The sequence below is a fragment of the Pseudoliparis swirei genome, chromosome 11 (assembly GCF_029220125.1).
Source record: "Pseudoliparis swirei isolate HS2019 ecotype Mariana Trench chromosome 11, NWPU_hadal_v1, whole genome shotgun sequence".
Taxonomy (NCBI): domain Eukaryota; kingdom Metazoa; phylum Chordata; class Actinopteri; order Perciformes; family Liparidae; genus Pseudoliparis; species Pseudoliparis swirei.
In genome coordinates this window covers 13286409-13305569 of record NC_079398.1, presented here as the reverse complement: position 1 = coordinate 13305569, position 19161 = coordinate 13286409, and the positions used below count along the sequence as shown (strand labels likewise).

The 19161-nt window shown below is 40.6% G+C and overlaps 1 protein-coding gene across 1 annotated transcript in view; it reads right to left on the bottom strand.

Moving 5' to 3' along the window:
* Nucleotides 1-7901: 7901 nt before the first annotated feature.
* dlgap2a (discs, large (Drosophila) homolog-associated protein 2a) overlaps nt 7902-19161 on the bottom strand; it is a 172453-nt gene continuing 161193 nt past the window's right edge. The window contains exons 10-15 of the mRNA XM_056426739.1: nt 15794-15876; nt 15236-15675; nt 14582-14673; nt 10164-10323; nt 9820-9830; nt 7902-9443 (exon numbers count right to left, since the gene is read on the bottom strand). Coding sequence (XP_056282714.1) covers nt 9237-9443; nt 9820-9830; nt 10164-10323; nt 14582-14673; nt 15236-15675; nt 15794-15876 — 993 coding nt within the window. The 3' untranslated portion in view covers nt 7902-9236. The remainder of the gene's footprint in view (nt 9444-9819; nt 9831-10163; nt 10324-14581; nt 14674-15235; nt 15676-15793; nt 15877-19161) is intronic.

Here is a 19161-nt window from a genome sequence, read left to right as displayed (position 1 = left end):
TGTATTTGCAGAAGTATTACAGTAATCATCCCCAATTGTGTGGTCTTTGTTTGTTAAAAATTGCAAATGTAGCGTTTTGACACAATTACATTACTTTTGTTCCTCTTTTTTTCCACTTTCACTTTTGAACCGGAAGTCTTCGAAACAATAAATATGTCATTCTTGGACCAGATGAATCGACCCATATAAGCCACACACAATAGTCGTTTTAATTCTATTTTTTAATTGTTTGTCATTAGTGTTATTTTGTTGCTGCTTTTCCGACAGAGTGGAATCAATCGTCTCCACATTTGGTCCAGAACATCCTGGACTTTTTGATTTTAGATGCTTCATTCAGTTTTGCTTTAGCTGTCCCTCTGAGTTTTTTTCTCAAATGCTGGGCTCAAGGATTACAGCATATTTACTTTGTGCTTTCGCGACCACATTAGATATGATGTCTGAGTAACCATGTTGTTTAGCCACGAGGTAGCGCTGCAGCAGCAGCAGCAGCATCTATACATTTATGAATCTGACTGTGAGTGTGTGTGAGAGGGATGCTCCAGCCAACTAAGCATTACAATTGAACAATGTTACGGTGATGACTAATAATTAGGAATATCCTGGTCACGGTGGGAGTCACGACACTTCCTGCACAGCCTCTGAGATGCCGTGGAGTCTGTGTTGTTGTTGTTGTTGTTGTTCAGACGATGTTGGTTGTTGTGTTAAACTGACTGCTGTAGGAAAATGAAGTGGGTGCTAAATGTGAAAATGAAGCTGCAAGCTCCAGGTATCGCAACAGGCAGCACAGGGTCAAGAAATGAACTGCTTTGTGTGTTTATTTTCCTTATTTGGGTGTTATTGTGCCTCCAGAAATACATCTTCAAATACATGAGTTTTATTATCCGTTTCATTAGCTCGAATGATTGAACCACCAGTCCTACAATTAATGCAAACCCCATTTATATTTCTATAGGTACTGAGATGTGTGTTCACTTTCTACGGTTATTATCCATATTCGTTGAATCAAAGAAAAAAATATCTTTTATGACGAAGCAGCATCACTCTTAGAAAAAAACTGACGGATCTTTAAAACATGATGAATGTGTGAATAACTTTGTATGTTGCCCAGGAATATGACAATAAACAGGAAGTTGATAAATTAAAAAAGGCAGGTGACTTGAGATCTTGGTTGAGAAAAAAAAGAAGGTTTTATTGGACCACCTGATCATTATTCTGCGTTGTTTCCCAAAAGACACAAATGGAAATCACCTTTCATATTGGATGTACAACAACCAGCTTACCGTCGACCAGACTAAGAGCAGGAGAAATTATGAAAGGGAAATAATTACATTCAAGGCGCCCTGATAACTAGAAACCATGCATTCTAAATGTGAAGGTAACACATTTATGGATTATCACAAGGCAGCAGTAAGCAACCACCTGGGAGACAGTGGGTCAGCAGCTTCTTCGGTGTTCGCCCAAGAAACAGCAGAATGAGGTGGAAATATAAATATGATAACAGCAACAACTCTGCACAGACACACTACTTTGATTAATCTATAGTATGAACTGTGTTGCATTAAACAATGCAACGATTAAGTGACAAGTTGATTATTGCTGTGTACACACACACACACACACATATATATATATATATATATACATACAATATATATATATATATGAATATTAAGCTTCCTGTAGTCACCATTGTCGCTAACATATCCAGGTTTATTTATTATTATTTATATTTATTTATTAATATTCTTCTAACGTTACCCTGCTATGTGTTTGCGTCATAGAACACTGTAAATACGAATATATACAGGGGTGCACATAACTTTTTCAGTGAGTTACTCAGGTGAGTACCGGTAGATGGTGTTTGGTACTCACTGGTACTCAGACAGAAAGCCGAGAAGTGTTAACGCGACACGTAGAGACAGAATGGCATGCTGCTGTGTAGAGACGATCAATATCAGATCGGTCAAGTACGCAAAGGCGCGAAGTAACACAAATGGCATTCCGCATTGTTGATTATCTTCGCGCATGCGTACCTGCGTACCAGTTATGTGCACCCCTGAATATATAGCATCTTCCTAGTCTTACGACCACACGTCCAAAGCGCTTTACACTGCATGTCAACATTCACATCACATTTCCAAACTTTGTGAGTGATGCAGGAGACAGTGTAGTTTACCCGCTCTCATGCACTGAGTGACAAGCAGCTGTTGCCATAGTGATAACACCCATTCACACAGACGGATAACCACAGCACCGCTGGAGGAAACCCACATACACACAAGGACGACATGCAGGCTCCACACACAAGAGGCTGGAGCCCAGGGACATCGTGATGTGATGTACTTGGTGATTCAATAACTGATTCCACACACACACTTACACACACGCGCACACGTACGCCATCCTATAAAAGTCTGACCTGCAGGAGCTGCTACACTGGTGAGATAGGCTACCATATGCTTATCAGTCAGTTATCAGAAGGACAGTACCTGCAATGTCTGTGATCTGCTTTCCACTGAAAAGATTTGAGATATACCAGCTACAGCACTTCACTTCCCAAAACAAATGCAACAATCGTCATATGTTGACAAGGTTTCCCAGTCCTTCAAGTTGTTAGTTGAATATCTCTCAGCACTGTATAAAAGTCTTGAGGACATCTGTCACTGGTCATAATTAAACCTCGTGGACGAATAGTAAAAGGTACAGCTGCAGCAGCTTCCTTTCATATAGCTGCTTTGAGATGAATGATAATTACAGCATCTGATCAATTATTTAAGTAAAATGAAATCTAGATGTATCTTTTTTTCGTAATGAAGGAAGAAATGTGTGCTGTGAAATCCAAAAGTAACAACTGAACAACCAATGTGTTTTCTTTGTCCAACAGAGGGGGATCTTGCATTGTATATTTGAAATAGTTTACAAGAGGGCAATGAGTTGAGTTCTATGACGTTTTTAATGGGAATGACCTAACCCGATCGAGTTAATGAATGGCGGCTGAATGGCAGATATGTTTTTATGACATTAACATATTAACTACAAGAACATATAAAACCAACACAAGTTTAATTGAAAGAAAAAGCATATAGCAGTATTGTTTCTTTTGGATCAACATACTTTTGAAGTACTTATATCATCTTGACTCTCCAGTAGGTGTTGCATTAATACAGACTGACACCTAAGAAGAGCCCTGACCAGCCAATTGAAACTTTGAGACTATAATGATGAAGACGGGTTGATGATTTGCAGTGAAGTGCAGTCCTGCAGCAAGCATCACATTCTTAAAAACAAGTATCAAGATAAATATTATTCTTAAAACATGTGATAACAGGACATATCTGTGTGATAACAGGGACATCTGTGTGATAACAGAACACAGATTGTCAGAAGGGAAATCTGCAGAAAAAAGGTGCAGTCATCCATTCTAATCCAACTCACTTGTCAAGTTCAGCAAATATCTCCTCATAGCTTCTATATGTGTGCTGTAAATGAATCAGCTGGTTTTCATAGATTGCCCTGGCTCTGACAATGGGAAACAAACTACAGAACACTATTCTGAGTGCTCATGCACAGGACAGGAGAGAGGCCATGATGTAAGAGTTTAAGCAGCAACAATCTTTCTCCAGAATCACTGACTCTACCTTAAAGTGATATATCTATATATATATAATAATATTTGAATATATATTAATATTATATTTTAATATTTCCGGGATATATTCTATCCCTGAAATAAAGACCAACACACAGAAGACCGTCCTGACTCAGTAAAATAGTGAAAGATAAATGCAGCATTTATGAGTCAGAGCTGCTCTTCATCTCTATTTCTACTTTGGTTCACGACACAGATTAAATGTCAGGAAAAGTTTGTATTATTCATTGAGTTTTCCACCTGTAAACTGAAATACTCTGACAGTGAGTACTGCTGTTTGGACAATCGTCTAATTTCTGAATCGTGTAGTTTGGTGACTGACAATATAAAATAATTTAATGCAACATATTTCACACATTTGAACATTTCCCCTGGAACACACAGCAGCGAATGCACCACTGAGGTCACAGATTGGCCGACACTTCAAAGTAAAGAGGCACCACACAGAGACACATTTTTTCAAACGTTTTCTTCAAAAATTTAATTGCAGAAATATTTACACTGGATGACCTCAGCAATGATCAAACTACTCAAAGAGGCAAAAGTCTTTCAATAGCTCAGCTAGGAAAGAATAGAGATAAATGCAAATGTGTTTGCAAACTACTCAAATAATACAACAAAATAACCCAATGAAACGGCAACTTGCACTGAAATGTGATTGACTTAAATAAAAATATAAAAACATATCAGTGGGACAGTAGCATAATGTTTAACTCTCTTAAATTAATAAAATAAGCATACATTCAAAATGAGTATTTCGCATGCCATCATATCAGCTTTTAAAAATTAAAAATAAATTTAAAAAATGACAACAAAAACATGAGCAAACGCAGAAAATAGTCATGTTTCAATGAAGCATATATTATATATTTATATATCTATATATATTTCTTTACAAATAATGAATATTTGGCATTATATTCATCCTCACTATAGATATGATATACAAGAGATGAAAATAGATTTAGCTAAACGACTACCTTTTTTAAATTGTATCAAGTAATTATAGAGTGGTTTCACATTCCAAGTTCAAGGAAGTGTCGTATGAGCCTGTTTCAGGGAGTCTTCACGGCATGGTTATGAAAAGAAAAGTCCCCTCTGAAATATTTCACATCAAGGGTTCTAGACTTAAAAGCAGACAGTCGAATGTCGAGATAAGAGATGAAATAATAGAAAGATGTTATTAGAAGTGTGGAGAGCAAGTTGAGGGCAGGAATGGTTCGCTGACACCAAAACTGATGAGACTGTGTGGCTGTGTAGAAGTGATGCTTTTAACAGTGTGCAAGATAATTCAGAAAAGATGGCACTTGTAGTAAATTAATGTCCTCCTGACATTAAATGTGACACTGGTGCAATTTTTCCTTCCCTTGGAGTTTTCAAGGTTTTGGTGGGCGACTAGCTGTTAAATTATTACCCTCTTTTCACCACAATCACAGTCACGTTTCATTCCTCCAGCGTTCACATGCAACGCCACACAAGGTTCACCGGAGGGAGCGTAGGCCTACATAAAACGGCAACGAAAATAAGTTTCAAGGAAAGACCAGGTCACATGAACTCACAGCTGTTCACGTGGGTTCAAACCTATTTGGACACAAATATAACTGAAAAGGTTAGAAACTTGTCAGAAATGGAAATTATTTTCACTGGAAGACAAGGGAGACTTGCCCCAGAGTAGGCCTACCAAGGAAATATATCTATTCTTTCCAACAAGGGAATGGTTCTCAAACTAAATGCTTTCTACAAGCTGAGTTCTAACCGCTCACTGTAGCCGTACATCTTCTGTGTCTCTATAGCACAAACAACCCTGTTCAACATGTTCTGCTCCCTTGTGAAGTCTGAAACTGATTCCACAGAACAACTTGAAATGGCCGGGTCTCATTGCAATTTTGTAAATGCCTCTTGGAGCAAGATATATATATGTATATATATATGTATTTTAAACTGAAGCCAAGGTGGAGAATACGCTTCATTTATTTCACAGCCCTAATTAATTTGCATAAAGGAGAACCCCCTCTGTTGTTTCAAAGACAGCGTTCAGTGGAACTAGCCGAGCACAGATTGATTGAAATACGTGCGGCACTGACGCTTCAGTTCTCCAGCACAGGCCACACTTCAGCAATACATTTCTCAACACAGGCTTTGAAGGGCCTTGGAGCTTGGAGGCTGTTTGCTTGATCTCACCAAGGACCCCGAAATCTTACATAAGCTGCTTTTCTCAGTCAAAGGCAGGTTGAAAAACAGCCAGCACAGCGGCGAGCGATCGTTACAGAACCGCCTCGCAGCTACACACCGGCGTACGGCAGCAGCAGTTTGGGGCTCTCGTTTCCTCTAAGCCAGCACGTGTCAGGCCGAGTCTGTCTCTCTCCCGTCTGCCCGCCGCTGTGGCAACAGCAGGGGAACGTCTCTGCTCTGCCAACTGCCTGGCATCACACACACCCAGACACATCCCAGAAACCCACTGTCATACTGTGAAAGGTCCCTGTCGCTGCGATGAAGAGAACACCAGCAGAATTATAGATGGGTGGGCTTTTAAAGAAAAGTGTCATCTAACATTCAGCCGCTATTAAAAGCCTGCTCTTTAATTGAAGTATTACACTGCATGTGTGAAACACTGTCACCGCTGACTTTGGTTACTTGGTGATTTGTAAGACTGAGTGTACGTCTTAGCGCTCTGGAAAGTATTGTCTGAGCTCTGCTACACAACTTTATGTGAACTGAACCATGTCTCATGCATTCTGATCCAGTGAAAGGTTGGAAGCAAATTAAAGTAAAAGACATCCATACTTAAAGTCACGGTGGGTTGAGGTTAATACCATAAGACCCCTGCATATGGATAAAACATTTGGCACAAGAAAGTAAATTATATGTGGTATTATAAAAAGGATCCTGGTTCACCCTCTCTTTTCTGAATGTGTCAGCAGTGCACTACATCAACAACAACATGCATCAAATGTACTTTGTGTTACTGCCATGTGATTAACGTCCCCGGGCCCATAATGAACACTGGCACAATCACTTAACCAAAAAGTCATAAAAATAGATTTCTATGTGACGTATTCATCATCTGAGCGCGTTGTGTTGCAACGATCGTTTCTTCAGTGCTGTATTTAAATAAAAAGCAGCACCGTTTTGTTGGTTGAATACCCAAAAAATGTTTACCAAGAGACTTTTTAGGTCAGTAATTTAAATATTAAGTCTGATGTTCAAGTTTCTGACTCCAAAGTTTGTTGATAAAGAGCAGCAGAATTGTAGCTTTCGCTCAAGATTAGTTAGCTCAGTGTTTTTCAACCTTTTTTGAGCTCCGGCAAATTTTTTACAATAAAAAAAATCCCGTGGCACACCAACACCAAAACAATCACAACATGTCAGTTCAGAGTCTGCGTTTTTCTTTTGAAATACTTCTCCATTGTCGTTCTTCACCACAGCGTCTCCAGTGCATCATTTAGTTCTAGTATCTTAAATGTTCAAGTAATTACTGCGCTACCTACCTACCGCCACCTACTGGCACGAAAGAGTATTTAATTACTAGGCCAGTCACTATATTACAGCCTCAGACACTCAACAGTAGCAAATTATTTGCGACAACTAAATAATATATGTTTTGGACCGATTAAGTAAAATTGGACGTTTTCCCACGGCACACCTGGCGATCTCTCACGGCACACATGTGGTTGAACATCACTGAGTTAGCTTAATGCAAGTTCACCCCTAGAGACTCTTATACAAGGCCCCATAACTTTAGCTTTTTCACTTTCACAGCACGTGCCATGATTGGGTTGCACCAGCTCTTCATAAATCCATCGCTAAGTTTATATTTTCTAAATTCTTCGTATCTTTTATTTCATGTAGAAAGCCCCGCTCTGCGTTAAGCACCGACGTTATCAGAAAGCTAAACTCGTGAAGAGCCGGTGCAATTGGCACACCTCAGCATCGTCATGGGATTCAAAGGCAAATGATAATGTCCCGCTAACCACATCATGTTATGACAAAATGTCACACCCTGCTCGGCACAGCCACACAGAGCTAACATCTTATTTCCCCCTTGGGGATTAATAAAAGTGTATATTCTATTCTTATCTCTCGTGTATTTCCTTTCAACACACTTGCAGATTTTTCGTTATTTTGGACGTGCTGCCTGCATCCCTCTGGAATGCCTTTGCCCTACTTTAGTTTAATTATTTACCAGCCTTTCCTAGAGGGAGCGAACAAAGTCAAGACACTGCTACAGGAGACTTTCAACAACACAGAACTTTTCAAGAAATATGAAGATTACAAATCATTTCTTGGATTAATGAAACCAGGATGCGGATATTTTGTTTATGTTTTGGCAGTTGTTCTATCCTCATTAACTGTGGCTGAGGGCGCGACTTGAAAGGGCCTGAGAGAAGTTTATTAGATGAAAACACAGCAGCGTGTGTGTGTGTGTGTGTGTGTGTGAGAGAGAGATCGAGCCACGGTATGTATGCACCAAATCTAAGTCTGTCAAAAGCAAGAGAGAGGGCAGGCAAGAAGTGGCCATGAGGGAAACAAATGTACACCGTGAATATTCTTCCCGCTCACACTTCAAAAATACAACAGTACTATTGTGAACTTGGGTATGTACATTTCCCTTGGAAATAGAGAGAATTGTAATAAGTGCATAAGTGCATTTGTCTACACATTTTTATCTAAGGAGTTACACAACCCTTTATCGGTTTTTTTCCTACTGCATTGACATGGTGAGAATGTTGGCACGAGACTTGCATGTTTTCAGCTTCAAGTAAATGTCAATATTTGAAAGTTGGCAACAGGAACATGAGATATAGAGGAAAATTGTGTGAAATGTGCATGTAAATGAGCTGACAGATGTCATTCTTCCACCAATCCAGACCAAGAAAAACATTTGACTACAACCAGATTGAGTAGAAAGCTGCATTTTTCAACACTGACCAGTCCAGAGCTTATAAGGGCTGCCTGAATAACCTTGAATGGGTGATCAGTGCCACATGCACATAGTTGAGGTATTTCAAGCATTGGCACTTTTCAAAGTTTTCTGAACTTACAACAATTTTGTGATATTTTGCCTGGAATTAACATTTATCCCATAAAGACAACAAAAGGAGTCATAATGTAATTAAATTATTGAAAGATACTGGAGGCTTTCTGACGTTTCGCACAACTTGAAATAAATATAGTTTCTCTCATTTACTCTTTTGAGCTCAAAGGCCTGGTTGCTGGTAGGTTTTCAAAGCTGCACTTTTTAAATGGCACTTTGCAAATGCTGAAAAACTACGGACGTACCCATCCAGGAAATTGGATGAGAGCGCTTGTAGGCTGGGTGTCATGACCACCAGCAAACCAAGGAGAACCCCAACCAACCCATGTCAGACACACATATCCGCTAACACTTATTCTGGCGATGGGAGAAGAGGCTCGGCACATCCTGCAGACCAATGGTGTTGGCGATGGGCGCTGAGGATGGCTATCGAGATCAGACAACAGATGGAGAGAGCAAGAGTACAGAGAGGAGCAGTCTAGAAAAAAGGCTAGTTTTAAAGTCGTTTGAAGGTGGGAGCAGGGAGACGCGTCGACCCTGGACCCCATCTTCTCAAAGTCTAGTCTGAGCCTCGGGAATATAGATCTCGATGCTGTCTGCCCGCTCCGAGGCTGAGTTCTGCCGGAAGGAGTTGGCCCGCTTGGCTGCCATGAGCCTCAGACGGGCCTCCTGCCGCCCCCTGTCTGGGAGGTCCAGGGATTTCTCCCTCGTCACCAAGCTCCTTTGTCGAATTGTCTTCTTTGGTACAGGAGCGAGTGGCTTTAGGAGAAAGAGAGGATTTGAATAGTTTATTTAAAATCGGTATCACAAACAAATGTGTGCGCTTAAGTTTTTGCCACATTTGTCTCAGGAGTCTGCAAAAGAAGGCAAAATAGGTTATTTCATGAGAACTTCTTCTTCAGATGGTTCCTGTTCTACATAGAAATTGATCATGTCAGTGATTTATGAATTGTGTTGTATGCAATGATGATGTGAAGATTTGACTTTGAACGATGCTTTAAATTTTATTCTATTTCTGGACTTTATCATTTGAGCAAATTGCACTTGGGATTTATGGTGCGTTGTAACCCAATGCAGGCTAGGAATACCAATTAACACATTCAATTAATTATGTCACAAAGACAAATAACTGCACAGTCTTTCTTTCTGTACTTTAGTACGATTTTTTATTAGGACTGTATGAAAATATATGAGGGAGGGGGAGGGAAACGTTTTTTTTTGCAAAACAAAACGCCCTTTCACAACTATAACACATATACATATATTACAAATAATACATGTTGTATTATTATTATTTTTTTTATTATTTTGTATTAAGTCAGTATAACTTGCTTAGAGAATTTAGAAGTGTGTCCTCTTCTTAACTCCTTGATATGGGAAAACAATTTTCACATAGCTGTTGCATTGTGTGTAGTTCAGTAAATAAATAAATAAAAAACATGGCATAAGAAAAGGAGTTGATGACAGTGCCGAGGCGACCCCTCACCTTCTTCTCCGGGCTGTCCGAGGGCCTCCAGTTGTTGTTCTTGATCTGCTGCAGCTGGTCAAACTTCGTGGTGACATCATCGATGGAGAGCTGCAGGAGGTCCCAGAACCCGGCCAGGTCCTGAGAGGTGGGCCGCGGCATGGCACTGGGGTCCTACGAGGGAGGAGGGGTAACGACAACATTAATGTCCGTGGAGACGTTCGTTGAAGACTAAAGAGACACATTGTTGGTTCAGTGTATTCCAGATAATAAGCACGCTGACACAGAGATTCACACTTTACTCTACATGCATATATACAAAAGAAAAGAGTCATAACCCCACTAGCTATTGTACTTCAGCTTACATCCACTAGATGTCCTTATCAGATTCATCAAAACAGGCATGAATGGCAGTTTGGAGGATTTTGGCTGATTCTTATTCCCATGAATGAGCTCAGAAATAATAACCAGCCTTTGTCCGCTCAGTCCCTTTCATCAGTTAATTACTGACATGAAAGAAACATCCGATCGACTCATTGTCTCTGAAACCGGCTGCAGCGCTGCAGGTTTTGTAGAGTCGTGAGATTCTGTGTAAATACTTAATTGATTGTTTTAGGTAATTTGAGTTTGTATGTGGTCCTATCTGCTCAAAATGTTAAATATTCATCATTGCTGCTTGCATATGAACAGAGATGCCCGAAAAGAAAGCACACAAGCTGTTTCTTCATGATTCATATCCAATCACAGTAACTAAACATTGAATGTGACCTGTGCCTATGAATGACGATGAATGTTACCATAACAATCTACACCCACCTCTGTAACCAAGTTGCTTTATGTAACAACGTTCATGGGTCGCATAGTTTAGAACGAGGTCAGGCGTAAGCATTTTTAACATATTTGAGATGCTGGCTTCCCTCGCCAGATTCGGCCCATACATATCTCAATAAATATTAAAAACTGTGGAATAGTTGCTCTCCATCAAAATACAAATTAAAAAAAGTAATAGGAAATATGGTTTAACTGGACAGAGCCAACTTCCTGCTGTTGCTGAACTAACTTATGGTGCGACGGGCAGCCTCAACAACACTGTTTAATGTATTCAGAACCTTTGATTAAAATAACGGAGCGCTGAGGAAATGTTTTTATAAAGCTGTTCATGAGTTCCAGATCAACATCAATAACACCTTTCAGTCCTCTGGGTCGGCTTTAGTTAGGCTGAGTACTTTTAGTTTATGCACCTACTGTATATTGTTCATGTATACGTGTTTGGATTATAAACTAATCGTATTTATAGTTGTACTTCAAAAATAAACAACGTCTAATGTCTATCTCCATGGGAGGGAAAGACATAATGGTGATAGCTAGGTGCTTTACAACTAGCATGATTGCAGTGGTGGTTTGAGAGTAAAGTGGTTGCACGTATTTATTCTTTGCAGATTTTAAGTCAACCTACTGGTCCAGTTTTTGATTTATTTAAAACTGTCTCAAATAAACTGATTCTGCAATTTAAGCTATGATGGGACGTGTCGACCCGATGACCCCAGAGACATTCCCGGACTCGGACTCACGAATCTCATGACATTTAGATTAGACCGCCTACATTTACCTGTGAGTTATTACATTATTTTGTTGTGGCGTTTCCTGCATGATGTCATACTTCTACACTGTTTTAACAAAAACTAAATATAAGAAATGCACGATGCTGTGATCCTATGAAAGCTAAATGCTTCACAATAAACATGTGAAAGAAAAGCAGACTTTGTATTCCTTAAGTTATTAATCACTGAATCAGATGACTGTTCACACATCAGCATTGTGTCAGTGATACTGAAGTTAAAGTTGACAGTAACTTTACGGGTATTTCAAAAAAAATCTCTTATGATCTGATTTAAATCTTCTAAACTTGCATAATAATCCAATGGAAAGCCAGCGTTTCACTTTGATATTCTCATAACAATATCAGATTAGTATAATTGTCTTTTCTACAGAAAGTAATGAATCCAAATGACTCCAGAATCACTCCATCATGTATGGCAGGGGTTCCCAAACTTTTTAGGCCACGCACCCCCTTCTACATCCCGACCGGGTTCAAGCACCCCCAATCCCCCACACAGAAGAGTGAAACAGCGAAATGTGTAGACATAGAAACACTCTCAGACAGCAGCTTGCTGTTACGTGCGCCTGCTGCCAGTCTGACTCCGCTGTTTTGGGTGAATGACTTCGCGTGGGACCTGGAGGTGTTAACCACTTGTGTGCCAAATCTTTTTGTTTTTGTTTTTTGAAATTAACATTCGGGGCTAATTAAAAAACATCCGGGGCTTTAGCCCCGGGTTTTTTAGCCTAGGGACGCCACTGAGTCTCACGCTCAATGCGTGACACTTGAGAGCCCTGAGAATGTTAAATATTAATTATTACACCATTAGACCGCCATTACATTTTTCCTCTCGCGCACCCCCTAGAGACAGCTCGCACCACACTTTGGGAATCCCTGATGTATGGTAAGCGGGGAACGGAGCACATTTCTGTTATCTGTAACGACAGAGGGGCCTCAGCACTTCATCAGCTTTATTCTGACCCCTGGACTCGTGATGCTCTGAAAACTGTCTCAGAATAGGCTTCAAATATCCAGAGCTGACAGATTTAAGAGGAGTCAGTGAGTTTTAAGACCCGGCTGTGGAAGTGTATTCATTCAATCCTGGATCTCCTCCCTGAGAAGAGCAACATTTGTCTCTCGTTTAGAGCATTTTAAAAATCAAGTTTAAAGAAACTTGATCCGGGCAGGGAAATTAGACGTCTCTTTAAGCTTGAGGGACACACTAAGCTGAAGTGTGAAGCAAATACAGCATTAACCCTTGTGTTGCCTTAGGGTCATTTTGACCCGAATCAATATTACACCCTCCCCCCGCTTTAGGATTAATTTGACCCCATTCAATGTTTAATGTCGGTGTTCTTTCGGTAGTCAACAAACAAACATAAAGTGCCTCACACTTAAACTTGGAAAACAATATTAATTCTAATAATTTTCTGGAGGTTTTAGTTGCTGGCGTCAAATTGAACCCAAAGGGTAAAATATGTTAGTAAATATAAAGGTAACAGGAGGGTGAAACATTGAATCGGGTCAAAATGACCCAAAGGCGGGGGGAGGGTGTAATATTGATTCGGGTCAAAATGACCCTAAGGCAACACAAGGGTTAAATAGGAAAAAACATGCATTTTGTCGTGTGGAGAAATCCTTTTGAAACAAATGTGCTCCGTGAACCTGCATAAGACAGTGAGTGTCCTTCATCGTGACGAAGACGTGGTCTAAAAGGCTGCTTCACTGTATCTCATCCCTTTGTGATTCCTTCTCCCCCCGAATGAGCAGTTTCTGCTGCGCATTACAAAACAAGCAACACTTTCTCTCATTACTCCTTGGCAACGTCGTTTGAAATATTGAGCACTTGCTCGGATCAATAAAACGAGTTGTGAACAGTGCAAGAAAGATACAAGGAGGAAATCCCTGAGCCTGTGTGTGTTCCTGCTCTGGATTCTGGATACAGTGGCTGAATACGCAGGTCTTTTTAAACCCTGGGTGGGTTCAGCTCTTCTTCTCTTCTTCTCTTCTCAGGACCAAGCTGCATCACTCCACAGATCCATGCTCACAGATTTCTCATCTCAAAACCTCCTGTTCGTATATGCTAGATAGCTCCAGGGGGCTCCTCTGATTCAGTTATTTGGTGCCGGCTAAAGCATCAAACGTGGAATAAAGGTTGGAGAACAAAAGGCTGAGAGGTCACATGAAGGAGTGTGTAACCGTTTCTTTAATTTCACAGTGCAGCCAGTGTTTTTGGACTCATTTGCGTTGTTCACTTTACAGCGGCGGCATACTCTTTAAAATTCAGATGTGATGTTTTCAGATTTATGCATATATATGAAAAAGTTGAAAGGAGCCTCATCTTATAAATTTTGATGTGGAGCTTACGAATGGGCTAGGAGACTTGATTAAAGCATCATGAGACTTGAATGCTTGAGTTTTTCTCCATTACCATGAAAATAGCTAAATCTATCTTTACTACAAAGACTGAGCAATGCTTCATACGTAGCAATATGGGAATACTAGTTAGAATATATGAATTTGAATTGTGAAAATGTCGGCTGGTTTGTTTCTCTGACATTTATTTCTTTTAAAGCTTCTTTCCACCCTTGTATCTTTGTTGTATGCCCTTCACACACACACATTATCTAGGGGTGCATAAAGAATTACTGCCCCTAATTGTCGCTTGTGTGTGATTAGGTGTGTATGATACCTGTTGTTATCGACAGACAGAACCTGTGATATGATGATAATATCTAAGTGTCATCCGCTGTAATCACAGAAATAGCTTAACATACAGTAATGAAGAACACACACACACACACACACACACACACTCTGCGATGGGCTTCTTACCAGGTTTTGCTGACACAGCCAGTAGAATTGCTGGAATTTCTGGGACATAAGCAGCTGAGCGCTTCCCACTGCACTTCGGATTTTACCTAGGACTGAAACACACACAACAAATCAACACAGTGCAGGGTATTGACAACTAGAATCACTGCCTTGTGGTTGTATGCCTCGGTCATGTTGCAGTCTACATCCATGTGTGGCCATAATGTTATCACTTCATTCTTTTTCTTTGAGTGACATTTGTACAATTAGCATATGGACGCTTGAACATATTCTTGTGAGGTCATAATGACCTTTAACCGCCAAGTTCTAATTATTTCAACATGAGTGCAAATGGACTAATATGCCTAATTTAAAGAAATACGTGGACAGTGTTCTCCATATATCTCATTCATTAATAGAACAAAGAGGATGTCTCAGTGACCTTTGACCTTTGACCACCTAATCAGTTGAGTCCAGGAGGATGTTTATGCCAAATTTGAGGAAATTCCTTCGAGGTATTTCTGAGATATTGTGTTCATGAGAATGGACCAGTGGAACGTATGTATGATGGACGGACGACCCGAAAACCAGACAACTGGTGCGGAGGCATATAATCCACCTTTCAATCGGCCTGCACATCAAATCAGACAAATATGAAACCTTCAGCACACTCACTGTCCTCCGACAGGTCATTCTCTTCGGCTTCTGCCTCCATCTCTTTACACCAGGCCTCAATCCTCTTGGTCTCCGTGTGGAGCAGTTGCATGAACCAGCTCCCATCCCTCCTCACGGAAGGGGACGCCCTGCCGGACTCGCCCGGCGAGGCCGCGCTCTTCCGCGGGGAGGGGGTTTCCAGCTGCCAGTTGGTTTTGCTGGTGGTCTTCCTGGGGCTGGGGGGTTCGGCGGCGGTACGGTAATCCTCGCGGTAGCTGAAGTGCCCCTGGGTGCGCACGGTTCTCACCGCCCCGTACTGGATGGGCGTGCTGGGCTCGGCGTGACGCTGGAAGCCCCCACCGAACTGCAGGCCCTTGTCCTCCATGGTGGGGAAGCCCTCCAACTCCATGTCGGCCTGCACAGCTGCAGTCACACTGTTGGAGCGTTTGAACCTGCCCTGTCTGAGGTAGAAAGACAAAGATGAATACACGCAGAGCACAATGGTGAATAATGGCAGCGAGCAAACATCACAGATAGAGGTCTGGTAATGAGCTTCACATCCCAGAAGCATTATCTCACCCTTTCTCCTCCACCTGGATCCCAACAGAGTGGTACTCCCGCAGACCTTTGCCTTCTGACTCTGAGTCCGTGGCTGCTTCCACCTAATGTGAAGAAATGATACAAACCAACAGTGCTTCTCATTATGTGAGCTTCGTTCCCCAGTGCTTCAGGGTTTATTGGTTTGGGACCGGACGGAGCACCTTAACTGTACACAGCCTGTCAGAAAGTAAACACTGTATGATTTATGGAGGCAGCAGAGGCAACGAGACGGAGGAGGTTTCCTGCAGCAGATTAGCAACTGCACTTAGGTTTGTTCTCAAAAGAATTTGAAAAAGGAGAATGTGATGCATGTTGTATTGCACAAGACACAATGTCTAAAAAAGCTATGTTTTTCTATTCATAAATGTTGTTGTTGATGTTGTGTATTTTATTCAGTCAATCATTGCAATAAAATACAATATTATTCTATATAATATACAAAACAGAAAGACTGAAAAGGTATTGGTAGAATATATATTCCTATCCTAAATTATTAGAATCAAATAAATCAGAAGATTAATATAAAATAAAGAAAAATAATAAAGAAAATAAAAAATTATATATTTATATATATATATATATATATATTTATATATATATATATATATATCCACATACGTTTCAATCACACTTATAACCCTCAAATTGTTTTATAAATAATCCTTTTGAAAACCAAAACCAAAAATGAGTTAACCATTCTTATATCCATTTTAATGTTCATAGTTGTAGCATTTAGAATATTTGGGCTTATTAAACAGTTGCCGTGATACAGCTCAGTGAGAAAAATAGACACCACATATGCCACCATGTGTAATGCTAAAATGTAGTTCATATGATTTGATAACATAACAGGAAGCATACAAATTAAGTAGTGAGTATTTTGTTGTGCAATAATCTCATCCACTATATGTTCACATGAACAGATGCTTGTTGTGAAACATTATCACCTGAATGCAGTCGCCCTCAGCTTCACCTTCAGACCCTTTAGCGTCTTTCAGCTCATTGGTTTGGATTTACAGCCCACAACTTTACTGGTTTGGCTCACTCACACCACTCTAATCAGCATCCTTGAGAACCAGCTGGTGATCAACGTGCATTTAGTGTCGGAACAGCCAGATTCGTTGCCCGGAAGTTGGTTCAGACCAAACAAAAGCCAAAAGGAGAGACTATTTTGGATTTTGCATTTCATCAAGTGGCCAAAACACGTCTTCAAATGAACGCTCACGTTGCTCCACGCTCAGGAACTAAAGTTAGATAGTATGGATTGGTCTTTGTCAAGTATCCACAGCTGAGCGACCACACAATGACAGATAGGGCAACATAAGTGGATATCATGGGATGGGAAAGAATAGTGAAGGATGATGATCCTGCCTGCTCCTGCATGGCTGCCATCCTGATCCAGGGGCCCAGGGCCAGAGCTTCTTTATCGCCGCCTGCTCCCCAGAGCCCCGTGTGCTTTCTGCTAGCTTTTCTATCTGTATCGGTCACTTCTTCCTTCTTCCTTCACTTGTTCATCTCCTTCCTGATTCATTTCGTTGCTTTCTCTTTTTGACCACAATTAACAATTTTCTGCTGGGTTATTGTCACAATATTTTAATTTCAGTATTTCTTCTTTGGTGCTATTGAGGTTTTTTTCTGCAAATAAGATGTGATATGATGCTACTTAGAGTTTGAATACTCGGCATGGGCGATTCAGAGAGAATCAGGTATTGCGTCAATATTTGTATCAAAACGATATTGTAGAGGTGACATATGTGCTTTAAAAAAATATTTACAAAAAGAGATTTTTAATGAATAATTTAGCAATAATATTTAATTAATGTGAATATAATGAATAAGTGGCTAATGGCAAATAATAGGACAGCTAGAACAATTTAGAAAAAAAGCCTTTACTGTAATCGAGCCTTTAAGAGCAATAAAAGACAACACTTATGCCATATAAAAATATCCAAACTCGAAGATAATATCTGGTCTCGTATCATGCTATTGATAAACTGCTTTATCAATATATTGCCCAGCCTTACCGGATAATGAGAGAGTTGTATAATGCTCTCCAATTGGTTCACGAACCAAAGATCGATAATATAATACTAATGACATTCCCATCTGTGTTGGGTGCTAATTAGCCAATGTTAGCACCGCTGAGCCTAAGAAATGCCTCAAAGAGCTGCTCGAGTGGCTAACAGATGAATAAAGAATACAATAATATTATCTCTGCCTCGGATGCAAGACCCAGCTGCAAATATCCATAAGAGGCCTTTATATTGTCTGGCATTAACAAATCTTCAGCTCAATGCACTATTATGACTATGAGAGTGAGTCATCGGCACTTAAAAATATGGCATGCCTCTGTGTTGAGGAAATGTCACCCGTTCGTGGGGAGTGGTTAGTATTAACGCTTGGGAGAGCCATTTTGTTTGTCACCAGACCGTTTGGCTGAAGCCGTTAGCGGGGATGAAATGTGTGAGGAGCGGCCGGCTGAGGCGACCTCAGAGCAACGTCCACCTCGTGAGAAGAGAATGAGTTCATGTCTGTGGCGGATGAGGACTGAAGGAGGATGAAACGAGGTTTTAGTCCACCTACATAGAGATACGCTGTTGTGCACACACACACCTGAACACACACACACAGCATCAGTAATTACAGTCACATCCTCAGCACAGGTGTGGAAACTGTGAGCGTCAGCACAAAGTTGAACAGAGCCCCCGTGCCTTTCACACGACACACACCACCTGGTGACATTCCCCAGCCGGCGGCTGTGTTTAAGGTTAAAAGCTTTGACTTCGTTGAACAACGTCATTATGGCTCCAAATAAAACTATTTCCGGAAATACATCAATTAGTTCTGTGGAACACAAACGTGGCTCAACTTCACTTGGCAAAGTGGTCCGTAAGGACAACGGGAAGTCAGAGAACGGCACGTCCACGTGGACGCTATGTCGACCCTCTCAGAGATAGACGTGTCAAACAGGAAATAGATAATCGATACCGTGGCAGGCTAATTGAGGTTAGTTACGCTGCCAGCAGTAGGTGAAGCAGACTGATGGCCATGTGATATGATGTCAATGTCAGGATGAAGTCGTCTGCATTATAGATAAATCAATACTTGACCCCGGAGTTGCTTCCTGCGACACATTCAAGTAATTTCATAAAAACTGGCAGACAACAATATAGTAGTTATTGAGAGCAGCTCACACCCTCAAAGAACATTTAAACCTTTCTGTTGCTATTTATTGAGGTTGCAATTAAATAATATTTAGTTGTGTATTTCATTGGAGCAGTTATCGAAAAGAGAGTCTCGAAAAATCAACAACCGCTAATAAACTCAACTAACCAAATGATATTTAA